This window comes from Argiope bruennichi, chromosome 2, assembly GCF_947563725.1.
Source record: "Argiope bruennichi chromosome 2, qqArgBrue1.1, whole genome shotgun sequence".
Classification (NCBI taxonomy): Eukaryota; Metazoa; Arthropoda; class Arachnida; order Araneae; family Araneidae; genus Argiope; species Argiope bruennichi.
The window spans coordinates 95,462,216-95,483,090 of NC_079152.1; the positions used below are offsets into that span (position 1 = coordinate 95,462,216).

At 27.8% G+C, this 20,875-nt stretch overlaps 1 protein-coding gene across 2 annotated transcripts in view; it reads left to right on the forward strand.

Moving 5' to 3' along the window:
• Window positions 1-4,497: 4,497 nt before the first annotated feature.
• Window positions 4,498-20,875, forward strand: part of LOC129960853 (protein AATF-like) — a 41,181-nt gene continuing 24,803 nt past the window's right edge. The window contains exons 1-9 of one of the 2 annotated variants that reach the window (XM_056074560.1): window positions 4,498-4,721; window positions 4,796-4,954; window positions 6,646-6,781; window positions 9,732-9,838; window positions 12,235-12,312; window positions 12,651-12,788; window positions 18,871-18,991; window positions 19,582-19,731; window positions 20,143-20,248. In XM_056074560.1, coding sequence (XP_055930535.1) covers window positions 4,637-4,721; window positions 4,796-4,954; window positions 6,646-6,781; window positions 9,732-9,838; window positions 12,235-12,312; window positions 12,651-12,788; window positions 18,871-18,991; window positions 19,582-19,731; window positions 20,143-20,248 — 1,080 coding nt within the window. In that variant the 5' untranslated portion in view covers window positions 4,498-4,636. Of the gene's footprint in view, window positions 4,722-4,795; window positions 4,955-6,645; window positions 6,782-9,728; window positions 9,839-12,234; window positions 12,313-12,650; window positions 12,789-18,870; window positions 18,992-19,581; window positions 19,732-20,142; window positions 20,249-20,875 lie in introns of both variants that reach the window. The other variant, XM_056074551.1, reaches the window with a different exon arrangement.

Consider the following 20,875-nt stretch of genomic DNA (forward strand, 5'->3'; position numbering starts at 1 on the left):
CTTATTGAAGAAATTGGGAAAACTAATCGATCCGAAATAAAGATCGGCAGACTTATCTTTAAAGTGTCCAAATTTATTGAAAACCCTAAAGTTTGTTATAAATGCTTAAGATTTGGTCATACACAACTCCGGTGTCAACAAGATAAGAGGTGTAAAAATTGTGGGGGCTCACATGCCGAGGATTGTAAGGTACCCACTAAATGTTTTAGATGCGAAGAGACTCACGACGCTCTCGACAAAAAATGTAGGTTTTACAATCTAGAAAAAGAGATTATAAACCTGGTTAGAGAAAAAGACATATCATTTCAGGAAGCAAGGAGGATAGCGAAATCGCAATCTTTTGCACAAAAGGTTAAGGGCGATCAGCCGGTCCAGTGTACCGAAATCCCCAAAAAACAAATAACGGACCTCTACTCGGCTTTACAAGACTTAACAAAACTAATTTCTGCTCTAATACCCCAAGGGAATGAACTCGTAAAACTCCAAGAAGTCAACAGACAGTGCATTGCACGTATTGGGGAGACTCAAGGAAATTTAGAGAAACAAGTAGAAGAGAATATTACTCTCCGGAAACAAATCGAGACTCAAAGGGCAACGATTGACTCGCTACAATCTAAAATTGCCCTTCTGGAATCCAATCTTGAATATAGTCACGTTCTGAGCCCAGGCGTTGTGCACGATCAACGGTCCCTCGCTGAAATAAATCATTTCAGTGTTGCGGAGGATTTCTCGGGTATCGGATAATTAAAAAAAAAAAAAAAAAAGGGAAAAATTAAAAGTTTTTACTTTTTTTTATAATTTTTATTAATTTTATTATTTATTTATTTTTTTCCATGAGGTTTATTCAGTGGAATGTTAGGGGGATCAAAAATAAGATCCCTTGGCTGCAGGCCCCCCCTTTTTCGGCGGCCCAGTGTTTAATTTTGCAGGAAACATGGCTCAATGAGTCTGCATCCTTTTCTCTTAAAAACAAAAAAATCTTTCGAGCTGAAAGACAAAATTCTACTAGAGGTGGATTGTTAATTGCAGTAGAACAGAATATCCCTGCCCAGATTTTGTCACACTCACTTCCTCCGTCAACAGTGGAGGTCTTAGCGGTTAAAATATGGATTGGACCAAATTCAGAATTCCCACTAACGGTTATCAATCTTTACTCTCCTGGAGGTAAATTTGATGACAACTGGTTGGAATCCTTGTACTCGCAAATCTCTTCTCCTTTCGTTTTACTGGGGGATTTTAATATACACCATCCAGCACTTGGGAGCGATCATTTATCTTCCGATGCAAACCGGGTCCTGGATTGGATTAGCACAAAACATATGTGCTTGCTTAACACGAAACAATATACCAGATACCAGGGGACTCAAGCCCCTTCGTTATTAGATTTGTCCATCTGCTCCGCAGATATAATTAATAAGATTAATATTGAGATCTCGCATGATATGTATGACAGCGATCACTGTCCCATTTTTATTTCCTTTTGCAATTTAGATGCAAAGTCTATCTATACTCGAAAATACATCAATTGGGGCCAATTCTCAAAGAAGGTCAATGCTCTTCTTCAAGGTAATGGGGATGTCTCTTCCCTTGATAGACTTACCAATATCTTCCAGGTAAGCGCAAACTCATCATCGTACTCGTTTTCTAAATCAACACACTCGCACTGTCCTTGGTGGGACGCTAGATGTAACTACCTTAAGGCCCTCAAAAGGAAATTGTTAAGAAAGGCGAAATCATATCCCTCCATCTTAAACTGGACTGCATACAAAGAAATGGCGGCAGCTCTCAGAAAATATGTTAAGTATAAAAAACGCAGTTTTTGGGAGAAAACTTGTCAGGAGGTAGCTTCTTCCCATCAGGCTTTTAGCATCGTTAAAGCCCTACTAAACAAAGATGAGTCTCCCTGTAAATCCAATCTTGTTCTCTCTTCGGGTACTACTCTGATAGCGCCGACTGCTCAAGCAAATGCAATTGCAGCTAACTTAATTAAGAGAGCACCAAATGTGCGTATTCCTTTAGATTTCTCAGTAGATGATCCAGAAAATTATGATGAAATGAGTTTGAACCGTCCGTTTTCCTTTAGGGAATTCCAAAACGCATTAAAAAGAACAAAAAACAAATCCCCTGGCATGGACAAGATAAATAAGAAAATGTTGTCTTGTCTTTCCGATGAAAATAAATTTAAAATTCTCGATTTATTCAATAACTTATGGGCGAACACGATTGTTCCAGAAAGCTGGAGAATAGCGAAGATTATTCCTATTTTAAAACCCAAGAAAAATGCAGCAGAGATCACATCCTACAGACCCATCGCGTTAACATCAGTATTGGGAAAGATTTTTGAACGGATTATTCTGGACAGGCTTTTGCGGTATTATTTGGAAAAAAGATTTTTCTCTCCTTTTCATGCTGGTTTCCTCCCGTACAAAGGCGGTGACAGCCTCTCTGCAGCCCTGTTCAATAAAATTTTAACAGCCAGAGCTAATAAGAAACTTGTGTATGGTATGTCTTTTGATCTAAAGTCTGCGTATGACAACGTATGGCATGACGGCTTGATGCTAAAAATTTTACAATCGGGGATTAAGGGTAAGATTGCCCTGTGGATCTCACAGTTCTTACATGAAAGGAAAGCATTTGTTTCATGGAGAGGAGTGTCTTCCTCACTTTTTAAGCATGAAAGGGGCGTTCCGCAAGGAAGTGTTCTTTCTCCGTTGCTCTTCACAATTTTTATGAATGACATATATAGCATTTTACCCAATGATGTTTTTTGCTTTATATATGCAGATGACGTTTTTATATTAGTTGAAGAAAACAATATCGAAGCGATCAAAAATAAGATGCGGTTCTGTGTTACTAAACTGGAAAGCTGGTGCGACGAATGGCATATGGATATTGCTCCCCAGAAAAGTAATATTATAAACCTCTCATCTCGTAAATCGCCAGTGGGGTTTGGAGTCCTTTTTCACGGCTGTAGTATCCCTTGGTCTAATAACGTTCGCTATCTAGGCATTCAGTTTGCTTCAACCTTGTCTTTCCGTTCGCATATCGACCAGATCAGAACTAAAGCCTTTAAAAAGTTAAATGTGATCAAAAGTTTGGCTGCTCCCAGATGGGGTGCAAACGCATCTAATTTGATAAACATTTGCAATGCGTGCATTACACAATCCATGGAATTTGGAGCACATACGGTTGGCATGATGAATAAAGCTGGTTTTGCAGCTTTACAAACGATTCAAAACAACATCCTTCGTTTTGCTCTTGGACTCCCACGATGGACACCTATCCCAATTTTATTTAAAATATCAAATGAAATAAATATGAGACTTAGGTTTGAAAAGAAAAACGTGTTATTCTTTGTTAATCAGTTCTCAGCCCGCGAATACACTGAAGTTTCGAGATCAATTTCCGAGGTGAAGTCTGTAATTTCTAACCGCATTTTCCAAAGACTTCCCTGCGCAGGCACTTTAGAAGAATATTGCCATCAAAAAAACCTGTCCCTGGACCAAATAATCCCGATTATGGTCCCGGTTAGTTGGGATGATTGTGAACATTTTACCATTAAAACCCATGACTTCGGCTTCCAACAAAAGAGCTTGGATTCGACTACAATTAAACGTTTGTTCGCCGAGTTCAAATCACAGCTATCCCCAAATCAAATTATACTGGCCACAGACGCATCCAAGAATGAGAATTCTACTGCGGTGGCGGCTATAAACTGCTCCTCGAAGGAAGTCATTAAGGGAACGGTTCACAACATTAACTCTGTGTTTTCAGGGGAAGGTTTTGCCATAGCTCTGGCTGTAATGAACTTTGTCAAAGAACATAAAGATTATATTTTATTGACTGACAGTTTATCTAATTTGACAGCCCTGAGATGCCTAAATTTCCATTCTCCCAAAAGTGCCCTTTTTGTGGCCCGCGTTATATTTAATGCCTTAAAGACATGTTCCTCGTTAGAACTGATATACACTCCTGCCCACGTTGGAATTGCAGAAAATGAACGGGCTGATGATTTAGCTAAGCAAGCGTTAACTTCTTCAAATATTTGTGACTGGATCTCGCCCGAAGACACTTGTTCAGTTTATACTAAAATCGTACGACATAAACAAGATTTAGAATGGGAAAATTCTAAATACTATGAAAAATACAAATGGCTTGTTTCTTTCAATCTTAAAAAACTTAAGTTATCTAGACGTAATGAGGTTTTAATATTACGATTAATATCTAGGACTCTTCCAGTAAATGCAGTTCTTCATAAATGTAGGCTCATTGAATCACCAAATTGTGCCCATTGCCAGATTCCAGAAACTTGTGAACATTTTGTTCTTTCTTGCAGTAGATACGAGTTAGCGAGAAATTCTCTCCGTGCTAAGTTGGGTTGTGTTCCACTCTCTTTTGACTGGATTTGTGATTTCTCCGTACAGGGTCGTGATAAAGTGAAGGCTATGTTGGCTTTCTTTGTGGCTTCTGACAGATTTTAAAAAAATTTTTGTGATATTCGAGTTTTGATTTTTGTGAACCCGGCACAAGCTAAGAATCCGTTCAGGAGCATACGCCGGAAAACAAACCTCATTCCTTCCTTCCTTCCTGTATGCAGAGTATATACGAATTCTAATTTCTAATTCTATTTTCTAATATGTCGTCTCTAGGTGAGAAAATTGCCAAATTAACAAATCCAACTCCAGAATTAATACTTGATCCTGAAGATGCAGTAAATATTGGTAAGAATTTAAGTTTTCTTCTTTTTATTTAATTTTTTAAAACAGAATGCTGATATTTTCAATTTTCTATTTAGATTCTGCTGCAAAAGTGTACGATAATGATAGCATTCAGAACGACGAAAGTGAAATTAGTGATCTTAGAAGAAAAAATGCACCCTTATTAGAAGACGTAGATCCAACGTATGCTGGTAGAAAAGTTTCCAGACGAGATCTGGGACATATATTTCATGAAGGTAGGAATTATTTAAAATTTATGTTTCTTACTATATTTATTGTACATTCATGTTTGCTTTGTTTATGCTTGCTAGTCTTAGTTACAGCATTAAACTATAGCAGAGCAAATATATTTCTATATAGGTTGTTCTGTCTTATTAAGTTAAAGTCCTTAATTTTTGGAATATTTGTGATTTTTGAAATCTTATTTTTTTAATGAGGAAATGCTTATGGTATTTGATTTGTTTTATATTTTGAACAAAGAATTTCACATTATATTTACTGCAAATATAATATACAAAAATAAGAGAATTATTACTTTCCTATAGCTTGTAACCAAAATTTGTTTCAAATGTTATGTTCAATCAAGCTTTGCAACCAAATATATAAACTTTTGGTGCGAAATGTTTAATTGAAACAAACAAGTAATAATAATAAAAAATCTACTGGGCACATTAGTGTTAAGTTTGCTGATTGAAGTGCTGATAGAATTTTGCTCTAAAATTTATGTTGGACAATAACTGACAGAAAATGGGAAAAACTGTTATGATTATTAGTAGTTTGTAAGCAGAGCACCTAGTTCATATATCAGATAGTAGTAGCTTTCTATTGATGGAGCGAATTTCTGTAATTTTTCACCCAATTGATTTTGATACAAAATTTGTTGATAAAAGTTATAGACTATTCAAAATTTAAAATATATCATTGTTTTGCAATCATAACGTGATGTATTTGATATTTATTTAATTTAAATTCAGTTGATTAAAAATATAATTCATCTCTAAATTCTTTATTATAAAGTTGTTATTTTTTTCATAGATTAAAACAGTTTCTTATATTTTCACTTTCTTATGTAATCACTTTATTTCTGTTTTTCATACATACACACACAATAAATATTGAATTATTTTGTAGTTCATCATTTAAAAAAAATTTCTAAATTGAAAGTTATATATTTTTATAGTCTGGATTAATTTTATAAAAGAGTGAGATGGCAGCATCAGATTTTCTCCTGAAAATTAATTGAAACAAAAATTTGATAGAAAATTGCTAAAATGTATGCAATTTTATTTTTTAAATCTTTTGTGATTCTTATTATTTATCATTCCTTTTTTTTTTTTAAATGCATGTCAGGAAGATTGTTCTTAAGCAATATGTGTATTGTGTATCATTTCACTTTTCATCTTTAAATTGTTATTTTCAGCAGATTAGTTGATATCCAGTGTTTAGAAAATTCTGTTGTTTTGCATCTATTCTATGAAAATGGAAATAAATTCTTGGCAAATTTTTATACAAAAGTTTCACATATAACTATCTTATGGTTTCTAACTTATATATATATATAATATAAGTAAATAACTTTGCTCATTATTTTTCTTATTTAACATTTCTTTTTGTATTTGCTTATTTAATAATAATATTTTATTACAAGATATTATATAGTAAGAATGGACCTAATGCAGATTCTTTTATATATTCTATCCTCAAGAAATATATACTCCTAAGCTATAAGAGTATAATAATTCAATATTTTGCAGCAAATCATAATATGATTTTAAATTTATCTTTATTATTATTTTTGATGTATTACTATAGTTAATCAAAGATGCATGTATATTTTTCATGAAGATTTTGTTTATCTTGATATGGAATTAGACATTACAAATTCAAATAAATTTTGCAGTATTAATATTTTTTTTCTTTCAATTAGATGGTGTAGGTGGTACCAGTGTTGGTGATTCAGATGAGGAATCTGATGATGAATCTTTTTCTAAAGGCTCTGGAGATTTTAGTGATGATGAAATAAAAGATTTCAAAAAGCTTGTAGCTTCCAAATCTAAAGAAAGGTAATACCAATTTTGTTTAGGAATGATAATTTTTAAAATAAAATATCGTTCATTTATTTATTATAGTAAAAATTTGTGTAGTGTTTCCTTTGATATAGAATTATTTGCAAGATTTTTTCTTCTTTAAGTTGTTTGAATGCTTATTTAATGTTTTCATTTTAATTTGCTATAAAGGAGCAACATTTTGTTAAATTATGCTGTTTATGCAAGTTTATTATTTAAAGTCATTATAAAAATAAGTTTTTGTCAAACTTTCTTTTATCTTCTTATTTTATTTATACTGAAATTTTACAAGTAGAACTTTTTGAATTAAAGAGATTGTTATGTCTAATTTTCTTAGTTAATTTTTCTTTGTCAAAAGTATCAAATAAAAAATTTCTTTAAATTAATTAATTATTAAATACACTATTCTATTAAAAATGGTAATTACATAATTTAACTTGTAAAATAAGTTTTTTTACACTAGTGCACTAACTAGTTTTATTGTATATCCCTGAATGAATATAACTCAGTTTAGTTCAGCAACATCAATTTCTGCATGTATAACATGTTTGAATACAGCTTATGATATTTTATGCCAAAAATTAATTTTCATATCCAAAATTTCTATAAAATACTTTGATATATTTGAGAATGAAATAATTTTAATTAAGATTTAATTATTCAAATCCAAAATTTGATTTATTTAATTGGTATTTATTTTAGTGTTATTTATATTTAATCAAATTGATATATATATATATAATTATATTACATTTACAAATAGTAAATTAAAATTCAGAATACAGAATATTCTAAAATTTGTTGAATCCCTAATTGTTTTCTAATTGTTCTACTGCTTTTCAATATTGAGTCTGAGATCAGTTTGTATGATTTGTTGTATAAAGAACACAATTTCATGCTCATGTATAAATACATGTTTAATTATTTTTTTTCTATAAAAAAACTTAACCATGTTATTTTCTTATAAAAAAGTTTATGACATACAAAACAGTTAAGTTATTTGAGAAATAAGTATAAATTATGGAAAAAAATCCTTTCTATTGTAAGCAAATTACTGTATTGAAAAGTAAAATTATATTACAGTCTGATCTAAATATTAATGCAAAGAAATATTTTACATATTTTTTATTTATTACTGTCCCTTACTGGGGTGCATCATGAGTATTAAAAGCTTGACATATAGATAAGTGAGCTGTTCCCCATTATGGATAATGTGTGGATCATATTGCATTACTCCAATGATGGTATATGCTTCCTGTTAGATTGATTGCTGCATGACCCTTTGGTCTCAACCTCATTTTTCCAAATTCTTAAGCAGAAGGGATGTAATTCACTGCCTTGTGGTTATTTCTGATTGCATTCTGATTGCAAGTTTTATTATATACTTATAATACATATGTTGGATACACAGTAAAAAAAGACAGCATTCAGATTGAAAAAAATGATCTTGTTTTAATTTCTGAAGATATTGTTTTCATTTAACAAAATCTTTAATATTACATTTCAATGTTTAAAATCACTTTGCTAGATTTATATAATCAGAAATTATATTATCAATAATTTGATAATAATTAAATTGAAATTTTCACTGATGAGACAGTGCAAAAATGCATGCACACTGCAGTAGAAGCTTAGTGTTATAGAAACATTAGATTGATAGAAACTAGAAAATGTCAAAGAGGCATTCTTGTTTGAGTAAAAATAAAAAAAAAAAATGTCACTGTGAAATAGTTTCTAATGCAGACTAAATCTATGGCTACTTAAAGAAAGATATAAGTAATGAAAAGAAATGTGAATCATACATAATTTAAATATTCAAAAGCATGGTGGGATTTTTTTTTTTTTTGACTATGGAAAAAGGCTATTCACAATTCAATTCAGATAATTGGTTTAATTTATGTTGACAGAATGAATTAAAGCATCAATGAAATGTATTCTTATTTAATGAATTACAACAAATTGCTCTTTCCTTTTTCTATGGCTATTATAGTAAATCATCATTATAGCTTTTTTAAAGTATTGAATTAACAAATCCCATTAACAGGGATTCATTCATTTCTATTTAATATTATATAGCAGATCATGTCTATTGAACTATCTATTGAAGACATGACAAAATCTATTATTTATCTATCTAAATCTATTATCTACTAAATCTATTATACTCTCATTTATCTGTTAAAAATGTAAATGTATGGCTCATTTTTCTTCTAAATTTTGCAACAATGAAAGGAAATCTTGTGATTAAATATTATATGGAACAATGAAAATAATTTGAATTTTAAGGCAACAATGTAATTTGTTGTTGAAAATTAGTTAAAAAAATTATTTTTAAAAAATCACTGAAACTGAGAAAAAATTTGAACAGCTGTTAAATTGGTATCATTGGTATCAAGAGGCAATTTTTAAATATTTGAAATGATGCAAAATTTAATTTGTGTGATAATATTTACCGAAGTTATTGTGGTAAAATGCCAAAAAGCAGCTTAGTTTTTAATTAAAAATGCTTCAATGTGTACAGCTCCTATTCCCGAGGTACATGTGTGCAAAATTTGGTAGTTGTAGGTCAATTGATCTGGCCTGTAGAGTGCCAATGTACACAAGCATGCTTGCGCACACACACATATCTTTATTATTAATAGAGACATATTTATGGTTTTTTAAAAAGATAGACAATATTTTTTAAAATATAAAATATATTTTAAAAAAATATTTTAAGTGCATTCTGTTATTTATGAAATATTATTTTAATTTTATTAAACTTTTATACAATACTGAAATTTATATCACCATTAAATAAAAATAATTATCTTGGAATTAATTATTAAAAATTTATATTTTTGGATTAAAACTTATTTAAAATGTTTAGTTTCACTAAAAATATTTATTCAAAAATAATTTATTGTTTGATTCATCAAAATTTATTACACTTCATGTCTAATAGCAGTGAAGAGGAAGAAGAAAATGATGATGAAGTGGATGATGATGATGAAGAAGATGGTGATGATGATGATGAAGAGTCAAGTGATGTCGATGATGAAACTAAAGAAAGTGGTATGAAAAAATAACTTTTATGATATTAATTGTATTGTTAGTATTGTATGTTTATCAGTCTGGGGAAATTGCATAGACACACATGTATATGAGTAGGTAAACATAATTTTGTAGATGTTTAGCCATAAAGAAGAAATTTTTTTTTTAATTAACTTCAATTTATTTTAGATTGAATCATAATTTGTACAGGGGAGAGGCAATGATAAAATACATTGGTTTACATTGCGGCATAAAAGCAAGGTGACAGAAATTTTTCACTTCACTGAATTACTAAGAGAATCTGATATAGATTTCGTTGGCATGAGTAGACTTGGGAGTATCTTTGAAAGGTATGTTTAGATGATAGAGATCTTTATCCTTTCGCTTGGAGTATGAGAAAATGCAATAGTCATCAATTTTCTAGTGCATATATTAGCAGGATGGTCAGTCAACCAGAAAACTGGGAATCATCAGGGAATTTTAAAGATTGGGTGAAATCAGAGAAATTTATTCTGAAACTGGATTTTTTTTAAATTGGTAATTTTCCTTGAAAATGACAATTCCCTGATATTTTAAGTGGAAGGAACATTTTTGGTAGCTAATAAAAATTAACCATTTACTAATAGCCAAAAACAGAAGCCATCCACATTTTTGCACAAACAATAGGTTGAGGAAGATTTAAATTTAAATATCTGAGTGATTGAAATTTCGGGTATGTATCATCATCAGTGCTTTTTGAGAAGTTCCTACAATTCTAAAGAAGAACTCTTGTGCATCTAAATTATAATAAATTTTGATTCAAATTGTGCTGGCTGTTCTGTGTATATTAACCAGGCTATTATTTGCCTTACTTTTATATTCTGTACACTTATCTAAAATTTTTTACTCTTTTATCCTGTTTCCTACCATTATTTATGGTACTGCAGTGTTAATTTGATGATGTAATTTGTTAATTCATTGTTTTTAGATCAAATCACATTTGAAGCTGGCTTTAGCATTAGCTAAAACAGTTAGGTATAGTAAAAATTGTTAAATTAACATTAGGAACTACATCATCAGCTATATAAAAATATAGTATAAATGCAAGTTATTCCCGAGAAGTTTTTGTCTACTTTTTTTAAAAAACATTATGAACAGAGATTTTTTTTTTTAAATAAAATTTTTCTTGTGGATGACAGGGAATGGACTATTATTGGTAATATTTTCTTCCAGCATTTTTTTAAAATTTTGTGTTTAAAATTCTCCATATATTCGACAAAATGCTCTATGATTTTAAAATAAAATTAAACACAAGAAATTAATTCGGTTGATGCATTATAAATGCATGTCATTTTTTATTTCCCCCCAAAAATTTTTAAAAAGAGGAGAGCAACATTTTCTTATGCATTTTTATGTATATAAAACTAAATACTACAAAAATTTATAAAATTCATTTCTGCTATCTTTTTTTAAAATTTACACCTATAAAATATTTTCCCTAATATGCAATAATGAAAAAAAAGCAAAAATAAATAAATAAATAAAAATAATAATAAGTTCTAATTCTCTACTTATTTCTTTATGATATAAATTAAGCCTCTATGGAGGGGATTATTTAGTATTGTTGGCGGGCTAATATTTAATATATTTTCATTGAATAATCTTTTTGAAATGAATTATTTTTTCTGTTCGTAAAATTATTGCTCAATTCTGATATACATGTTGGTGATCAGTATGGATAGGGAAGAACCCAATGGTAGGAAGCACAATAATTTCATTCTTAGATACTCTGCCAATGTGTATGGGTTTTTTACTGCAACTTTCTTGAGTAAATCTGAACAAACAGTTCCGAGATATCACAGGTTGGTGAAAAGTTCGTCTAGATGGGTATGCATATCTTACTTTTGATTAATGTATTAATCAACAGTAAAACAGCAGGGATGTTTTACATAATTGAAGCTTATCTGAAATTCAGTATTTGAAATTTTTTTTTTTTCTAAGCATTGAATTGTATTTTACATTGATTTAAACTTATTGTATTTACATTGATTTAACTTTTCATACTCATTTAAAAAAATATTGTGAAATAAATAAATAAAAGAAGATAAAGCAACATTATTTTGTAGATGTTATATATATAAAGAGACATTTCTTTAGAAAACTGGAAATATAAGGAAAATCAGGAAAAGTCAAACAGCCAAAGTGCTGGCCACCCGATTAGAAATAATTAAATAAAAGGTGGAAATTGGTCCAGGAAGTAAGAGAACATTTTAAAATGAAGTAATGTAGTCTAATTAAAGATAAAAATTTAGAAATGAATTAAGCTTTAATTTAGATTTAAAAATGTCATTACACACACATATATGAAATATACTATGATATGCTACAATTTTTCCATGTAATTTATTAATTTTACTTTTTTTTTTTCCTTCTTGTAGATGAAATGACTAAGCAGTTTTCAAATATTGATGTTACTACTGAAATTGAAAGAGCTCAAGCTATAAAAAATCAGAAAGGTGCATTCTCCATTTTCTTCTTTATATTATCTTTATATCAATATTATTATGTAAAAGAAAATAAAATGCATTAGAATTGTATCATTCTGTGAATAACTTAAAATAATTCTGAAAATATATAAAAATTTAAGTTTCTGAAACGTAAAAGGCATGTGTACTATTTTTCAATCAAAATATTAACTTGTTAAAAGGACTTACTTACATTAATATATTCTAGATGAGACATATGTATTTGCAATAACTATGATCGGTTTTTTAAAAATAAAATATATTTCTGTAAAAGAAAATTGTGAAGAATCTTTTCTAATGATTGATTATGATATATTTTAAATTTACAGAGATATGGAATCGCTTATTAGAATCCCGTATAAAGCTTCAAAAACTTCTACAGATAATTAATAAATTACCACAATATTCAGCTTATAAGAAATTAAAAGAAAAAGGTGGCAAAGAGTTAATAGAGAGTTCTAAAAAAGGTATGTGTTAGTTGTAATGCTTTCAAATTTTGCTTTTCTCTTTAGTTTTTGTCTGTTTTGATGCATTATTATTATTTAGTTTGAATATTATGAAAATGTTTTTGATATCAAAATATATATTCCTTTATTTTTTATAAAATTTTATTGAGTGTTTTTGTAATGATAATATTTAATCATCTGTGAAATCAAAGAGAAGTTGTTCAATTGATTTTATTTTTATTCAATCTTCTGAACATATTTTACATGATTAAAAAAAATGCAAAATAAATTTATTTAATGAGTCATATGTCAGGAAATTATGTCTAGGATTTCAAACTTTTGATTTAAAGTATGAGGAAAAAAAGAGAATGACCAACATTTCTTTCCTTGATTTTATATTGTTCACAGTTTTGTAACTGAAAATAGTTACTAAAAGTCCATTTGAAATAGATTTCTTAATGCAATTTTGGTAAAAACATTCATTTGTGCTTGTCTATTTCAGGGTAAAATATGTTAGTTGCTAATTATTTCTTATATTTTCTTGTACTAATAAATGAATGTATGGAGATGTAGCTGGAAATTTGAATATAAGTAAATAAAAAAACAACAACAAAGAATAATTCTTGATAAATAAAGATTATTTTAAAATATTGTATTAGTAAATATTTTCATAAACAATTATGAAAATACATTCCTACTTGAATATTTATTTTAATTTTTATAATTTCAAGAGTTTTTTTTTTATTGTGAAATCATTAAATATCATACAGTATATAGCCAAGAGTAAACATATATAAACAAGAAATGGAAGAAAAATAATCAAAAACATTTATTTTAAGGTCTTATTTTAAAATAAAGTTAATTAAAAAATTTTTTTGTTAAAAAAAGTTTTATGCTTTAAATTAAAGTGTAAATGATTAATCTGCAATTAATATAATAAATTTTTTGTGTTTTGTTTTGTTTTGTTTTTTGTTCATTAGGTTAAAAATCTTATCATTGATTGTATTGATTAATAATCAAACTATCTAAGATTAAATAGAAAAGGCAATATTTGTTATGCTGAAAAATGCAATCTCGGTGTAATGTTGCATAAGTTACAGCAACCTCATGACTACATTGCACAGCTTCCATTTAATGTTTGCTTTAATGTTGTATCATTTCTATCTTTTCATTTTCTTGTGAAGATATCATTTCCAGAATATAAAATTAAGCATAAATCTATCAAATAATTCATTTGACTAATTTTTTTTTGGAAAAAAAAAATGTTTTCCCTTTTTTTTAAAAACTTGAGGATGGTAATTCTGATAATAATCATTGTCCTGTTTAATCCATCAGTTTATATTTTATGATAGAGTTTATATAATAAATTATAAGAAACAAGCATTCTGTTTATCATAATTTATTATGCTTGGAAAATTATTTACAAATGTAATAATTTATTCTTGTAAAATTACGTGCTTATCATTTGTCAGATTTTAATAAGGAAATAATTTTTTTAATTACTAGCCGCCTTTGGCGACCAGCCGGTTCGCCAATCTTAATGTTCGTTTAAATTTTAATAATTAAATAGGTTAAACCGGAGTTTAACCCCCTTCTTCGCCAAGTTGCGATAACGCGCCAAAGCTGGCAATCTTTATTATGCAATATAATTGAACATCTGCTTCTTTGCTTTCGAACATTTCGCAAGGCCGTTGTTGGCGATTTTTAAAAATTGCACCGAGCAGGGGGTTAAACTACCCTTGTACCATTAAATATTTTACGCAATTCCAACTTTAATAGATTCTTCAGCAAAATTTTTTAAAACTTCAAGTTTTGATTGTCATATAATTCACTCATAATATTATAAAGGCCTTCAGTCATAACGTGATATGTATGTCTCTAATTTTCTGTTATCTCTCGTGGAATTTATGCTTTAAATTAAAGTGTAAATGATTAATCTGCAATTAATATAATAATATTTTTTACTGAAACAAAGCATTTTTTTTTAATAATATAATTACTGATAATAGTCACTGAGCGTTTAAACTTTATGGGTACTAAAGAATATCTTTCTTAATTTATGTAATATCTCAAGAATTTGTCAACAAAATTTTCTCAGATTTATCATGAACAGATCAATTCATTAACAATGTTTAATTTTAAATGCATCAAACACTAAGAACATAAAAGGAATCGTTTAAAATAATCAGTCGAAAACAGGTTTAAAAAAACTACTTAAAAAACGATGTACTTAAAACTATAAGCATATACAAAAAATATATATAACTAACATAAATACAATTTACTTACAAAAGCATGCAACGAAACTAAAAATAATTTAAATCATCCGTTGATAATGATTGTCATGGCAACAATCAGAACACAATGTGCATGGGTTAATTTTGTTCTCCAGTTACGGTAAGGTAAATGCGTGAATTTTTCTACGCCAGTTGGGGTAACGCTATGCAGATTATACATTTTTAATTTCCTTTATTCTGTGTTATTTTAATTCAAAAGTACTTCAGAACGAATCTGAAACATGGATTAATTAACAATGTTTAATTTGAAATGCATAAAACATTAAGAAAATAAACAGAATCGTTTGAAATAATCCGCCGGAAAATGTTAACCCTAGCCTCATTACTGTTGGGAGAAAAAAAAACTGAAGTCTTAATCATTTGGCGGTGGGAAAAATGGAAGATTTTTTTGGCATAAAAGTTGGCGGTGGGGAAAATGGAAGATGTTTTTGGCGGGAAAGTTAGTTTTTAATTAATAATTAAAATTCTAAATAAAATTTCAAAAAAAAAAAGGAACCCCATGTGCACATTCCCGATCTATAAGGTATACATTAACAAAATTTGGTAGCTGTATGTCAAATGACCTGGCCTGTAGAGCGCCAACACACACACACACACACACACACACACACACACACACACACACACACACACACACACACACACACACACACACACACACACACACACACACACACACACACACACACACACACACACACACACACACACACACACACACACACACACACACACACACACACACACACACACACACACACACACATTGAGCTTTATTATAAGTATAGATGAACTATGCATCCCCCCCCCATTTCCTTGATTTTTGATTTAAAAGTTAAAAATTCTTTCAGTGTAGAAATCATTTTCTCTTTTTAAGAGTCGAACATTTAATATAAATATTTTGATTTTTATCTTTTTTTTGCATGTATGAGATTAGTATCAAAGTAATACATAATTGGGACAATCTTTTTTTTATTAATTAATATATATTTTTGAAATTCTATATGTTTGTTTAATAGGGTTGTCACAGCACTAGTGAAATCTGAAAAATTGGAAAAATAAAACAGGGAATTTAAAAATAATCTATAAAATGATGAAAATATTAGGAGTTATGATATTTTTCTTACATACCAGAAAAATACAGGAAATTTTAAGTTTTGTAGGTTTTTTTTTAAATCTAAAATATGCTGATGTCTTATATCATTGCAAGAATAAAAGTGCATCATTATAGCTCTAAAATCTCATTAATTTTCTATTGCATTAGTCTGTCCAAATTCCGAGAAAAAATACCAATAATAGAATAGTGACTATATATATATATATATATATATATATATATATATATATATATATATATATATATATATATATATATATATATATATATATATATATATATATATATATATATATATATATATATATAATTGAATGTGTGGCAAAAATTTGTGCTCTTTTAAGAACTGCATCTTGTTTAAATTCCTGTTTCTTGAAAAACAATACAGTATTATATGGAAAACAAATGATTGATTTGCTTCAACTTCTTTATTCCAAAACGCAAATTTCTACTGCATGTTCAGAATGTGTAAAGATCCAATTTGAAATTTTTCTGAAATATCTACAAAGTGAATGCAAAGAACAGCTTGATTTATTTAATGAAGAATTTCATTTAGATGATTTCTATTCTAATGGTTTGAAGTCCATAGAGTTTTCTGTTTTTTAAAAATAATTCTTTTATTATCAAATGAAATAAGACTGTGGACAGTGGGTGTAGTAACCACAAAGTCATACTTGTTGAAATTGTGAAAGAAGATTATAATTGATCCAAGAACATAAACTTTTGCCAACAACTCCATGCCATAAACTTTTATGGAGGTGCCTTAAATGTTTAAAATTCAAGAGATTTGATAGAGTATGCAAAATTAATGTATGCAAGGTATTATGAAGTTTTAAAAAAGCAGAAAAAAATTAAGGAGTGAAAAAAGAGAGCCCAACAAAACACAAAGTAGTTTTACAAATTAAATTGTGTGTGTGTGTATATATATATATATATATATATATATATATATATATATATATATATATATATATATATATTATTAAATGGTTTGTATCATGATAGCAAGAATATAATTTTGTGTTTTATTTCATTTGAGTCTTTAATTTTGTGTGACTATACATTAGAAGGTGTGAGGAAGTGATCAATTTTTCCCCCCCTTAACATATAAATTTGTCTAGTTGAATGCTAGATAGTAATAAAGAGAAATTGTTTTTTTTTTTTTTTTCTGTATGTAAGTGTAGACTTTCATTTAATATACTATTATTTCTGACAATATTGGATTATTCCTTATTTCCCTTTGTTTTTACCATTGATATAAACCTGAGTTGGGGATTGCTGTTTTGTTTGTATATTTCCTCCTATATTGTATATTCATACAGAGAAAACACAGGGAATTTCTTTTCTAGATTTGAGTGGCAACCCTGTTAAATAATTCTTATCCAAATATAAAATCTTCATATATGATACATTCATGCTTCTGGATCACAGTCCATTTTCTCCATGAATCAGTTTCTTCACCATTTATTATTGACCATTATAATGAATCATATTATTGTTGCTTTTAATACAGTTTAACATTATATGATTCACTATCCCATTAGGCAGTTTGTCTTCTGTGCTAATTTCCTCTTTAAATTTTTACATTCTGTTATTAACAATGGTGTCAGCTTTGTAAATATTTAATAACCATCTGTGGATGTTGAACAACCTGCATCTTTCTTAAATAAAATTTCAATGGCAGGCTTTTTCTTCTAAGATTTCAACAATGAAAAGTTTTTTATAGGGATGAATTAGTCAATGAGCATTCAAGATTTGAATGGCATGAATCAATTAACAACATATGTCAACTTTTGTATTACAATAGGTACAATCTTCATAGAATGTAAGATGCATTCCTAACTTTGAATATTGTTTTACTATTCAAAGTTAAAAAGAGTTTTTCAAAAATATATACAAGTCTTTAAAAATTATTAAATACTAAATTTTTTGATTTTCAACAGATTGCAAAATTTAATTCTCTATATTTCAGCTTATTTTTTTTTATTTTAATGCTAAACCATGTTTTTAATAAGCTGTAAATCTTGGAATAATTTCATTATGTACTGAATCATTTCACACTAGAACATACTTCTATTAGGGAAATTCAGTTTGCTTATTACCAGTTACTCATTTGAATTATTTGAATGGTTTCAATCCTTTATGATCTAAGCATTGATGTGATTGCTTGAAATTAATTATAACTTAAGATATATCAATATTTTGTATTTCACTCATCTAATTTTCAAATAGTATATTCTGCAATTATTATTTTTAGAAATGGTGGAAATAAATGCAAAAAGAATAATTCATGAATGATCTAAGATTAAAAAAAAAAAGTTTCCTGATTTATTTTAGTTTGTATTGAATGATACAATTAGGCAATTGATTTATGATAGATTGCTATAATTTTAGTAATTATGACTACAAAATCAAATCATCTTGCAGAATTCTTATTAAAGAATTTTGTTTTAGGTTCATATCTCCAAAGAATAAAACAGTATTTTTTACTTTGAATAAATTTGTAAACAGTATTTATTTGATCTAAAGAAAAACAACAACATTTTAATCATTTACTCTAATGCAAATTTTTATCACTTTTATACTACTAATTCAAATCAATTTAAAATTATTTGATTGTTGCTTGTCTAGATTTTTTTTAAGTGCTTTAAAATATTTATGTTTATGATATGCATTAATTTTATTTCAGCTCATCAAAGTATTAAACATATGATGAAATCATGGCTCAATTTACAAACAGAACTCATCAATAAAAACAGAGAAATTACAAGCTCAAACAACAGCATGAGTTCAAACAAAGAAGATGATAGGTATTTATGACTTACAATTGAAGTTTATAATTGTTTATAGAAATTATTCTTTAGGCTACAAGTCACTGTATTACATTATTTAGCATCATAAAAGTTTTTTATTTAATGTAGAAATGATAATTTTTAATTATCTTTCCAAAATAACTAGTCTGATAATCTGGATTTGTAAGGATTTACTTACTATTATTACAACTGTAGTAATTTATACTTATTATGGTTAAATGGTTAGGAAAAGTATTTTCGTTTGTTGAATAATTAAGAATAAATGATAATATAATAAACCAATATGTGGCATTTGCATATTTATTGAAGTAATAAATGCATAAATTATTAGTAGTTTGCTATTTTCATTATAAATTTTAATAATTTAATTTTAATTTCGCATAAGAAATATTAGACTAGTCCTTTCATAGAAGGAAGGAATGGAAGTTTTTGGAAGTTTAATGGCAGTTTTATTTGTTTGATTTTATTCTTTTGAATTTTTATTTCATGTTGAAATATTAAAATAAAATTAACATTTTTGCATTAAATTTATTCACATTATGCTTGAAAACAATGTGCAAATGTAATTTTTTATTTATTTATTTAAGTGATGAAGAAATTCCTAGTGATACAGAAGATGAGATGGAAATTTCTAATCAAACTAATGAAGTTGAGAAGAAAGGAGTGAAAAGAAAAATTAAAGCAGAAGATTATGAAAATGTTTTAAATAAACGGTTTAAATCTATGATTCCTTACAGGTAATAAAAAAATACTGATCTTAGTTAAGAAATTCATTAATAAGAAATTATTTAGAAGAAACAGTAAATTATATGTTTTCATAGTATTTATTTCACTTTGAATGCTTTATAGTATATTTATAGTATAGTATAGTATTTATTTCACTTTGAATGCTTTATAGTATATTTATAGTATAGTATAGTATTTATTTCACTTTGAATGCTTTATAGTATAGCTGATACCTTCAGATAAAAAGTTTTGCAGTATTATTCATTCAGAATATTATTATTAGCTAATTTAAAATAATACACTTTTTACTATTTTTAAGTATTTTTATTCTATTGTTAATATCTGTTAATTTATTAAATAATTTTAATGGAAAGTTTATGATTCATTTATATATTTTTTTATTAATAATTTTTTCTTTATAGAAATTCAATTATTCAAAAATGGGATGAAAAGACACGTTTAGCTACTGGCAAAACTCAAAAGTCTTTTACTGCTTTTGATAATTCAGCTTTAAAACAGATTGAACAAGTGAGTAATAAATTTATGTACCTGTTCATTATACATTTCTTTTTGATTTATTTCATATTTGCAAAGTTTGAATTTAATAATATATTTTTCACTCATTTCCCGATGTGCTTGAGTCTTTCAAATTTAGTGCATTTATGTGTTCTAAATGACAATATACTATTTTAATATTTTCAGAGCATTTTTACCAATTATTTGATTAATTTCATTAGAATTTTAATTGATTGAAGAAGATTGTAATGTGCACAGCCTAGGGCTCCAAAATATCTATATTTGCCCCTGATTGTAACAAATTATATTTTAAAGTAAACTTGTTAATATTCAAATTAATGCTGTCTTATTGCATTAGAGTAAAATTTATAGGACAGTTGCAGTTTTCGCTACTTCTGGTGGGTGGGTGTGTATATATATAAAATTTTTTAAAGCTTTAAAGGATAACTTAGTTATTAATTTGTTTGTCATTAAACTTTTGTCCTGAATGTCTGAAATGCAGTATTTGGGAATTAGTTTGAATTCTATTTTCTGAAGGAATCCATATATATTTTTTATTTGTAAATAATTTTTTTGAAACATTTCAAATATAAAATGTAATAATAATTATTTTTTTCCTTTTAAATCAATATAAACTTT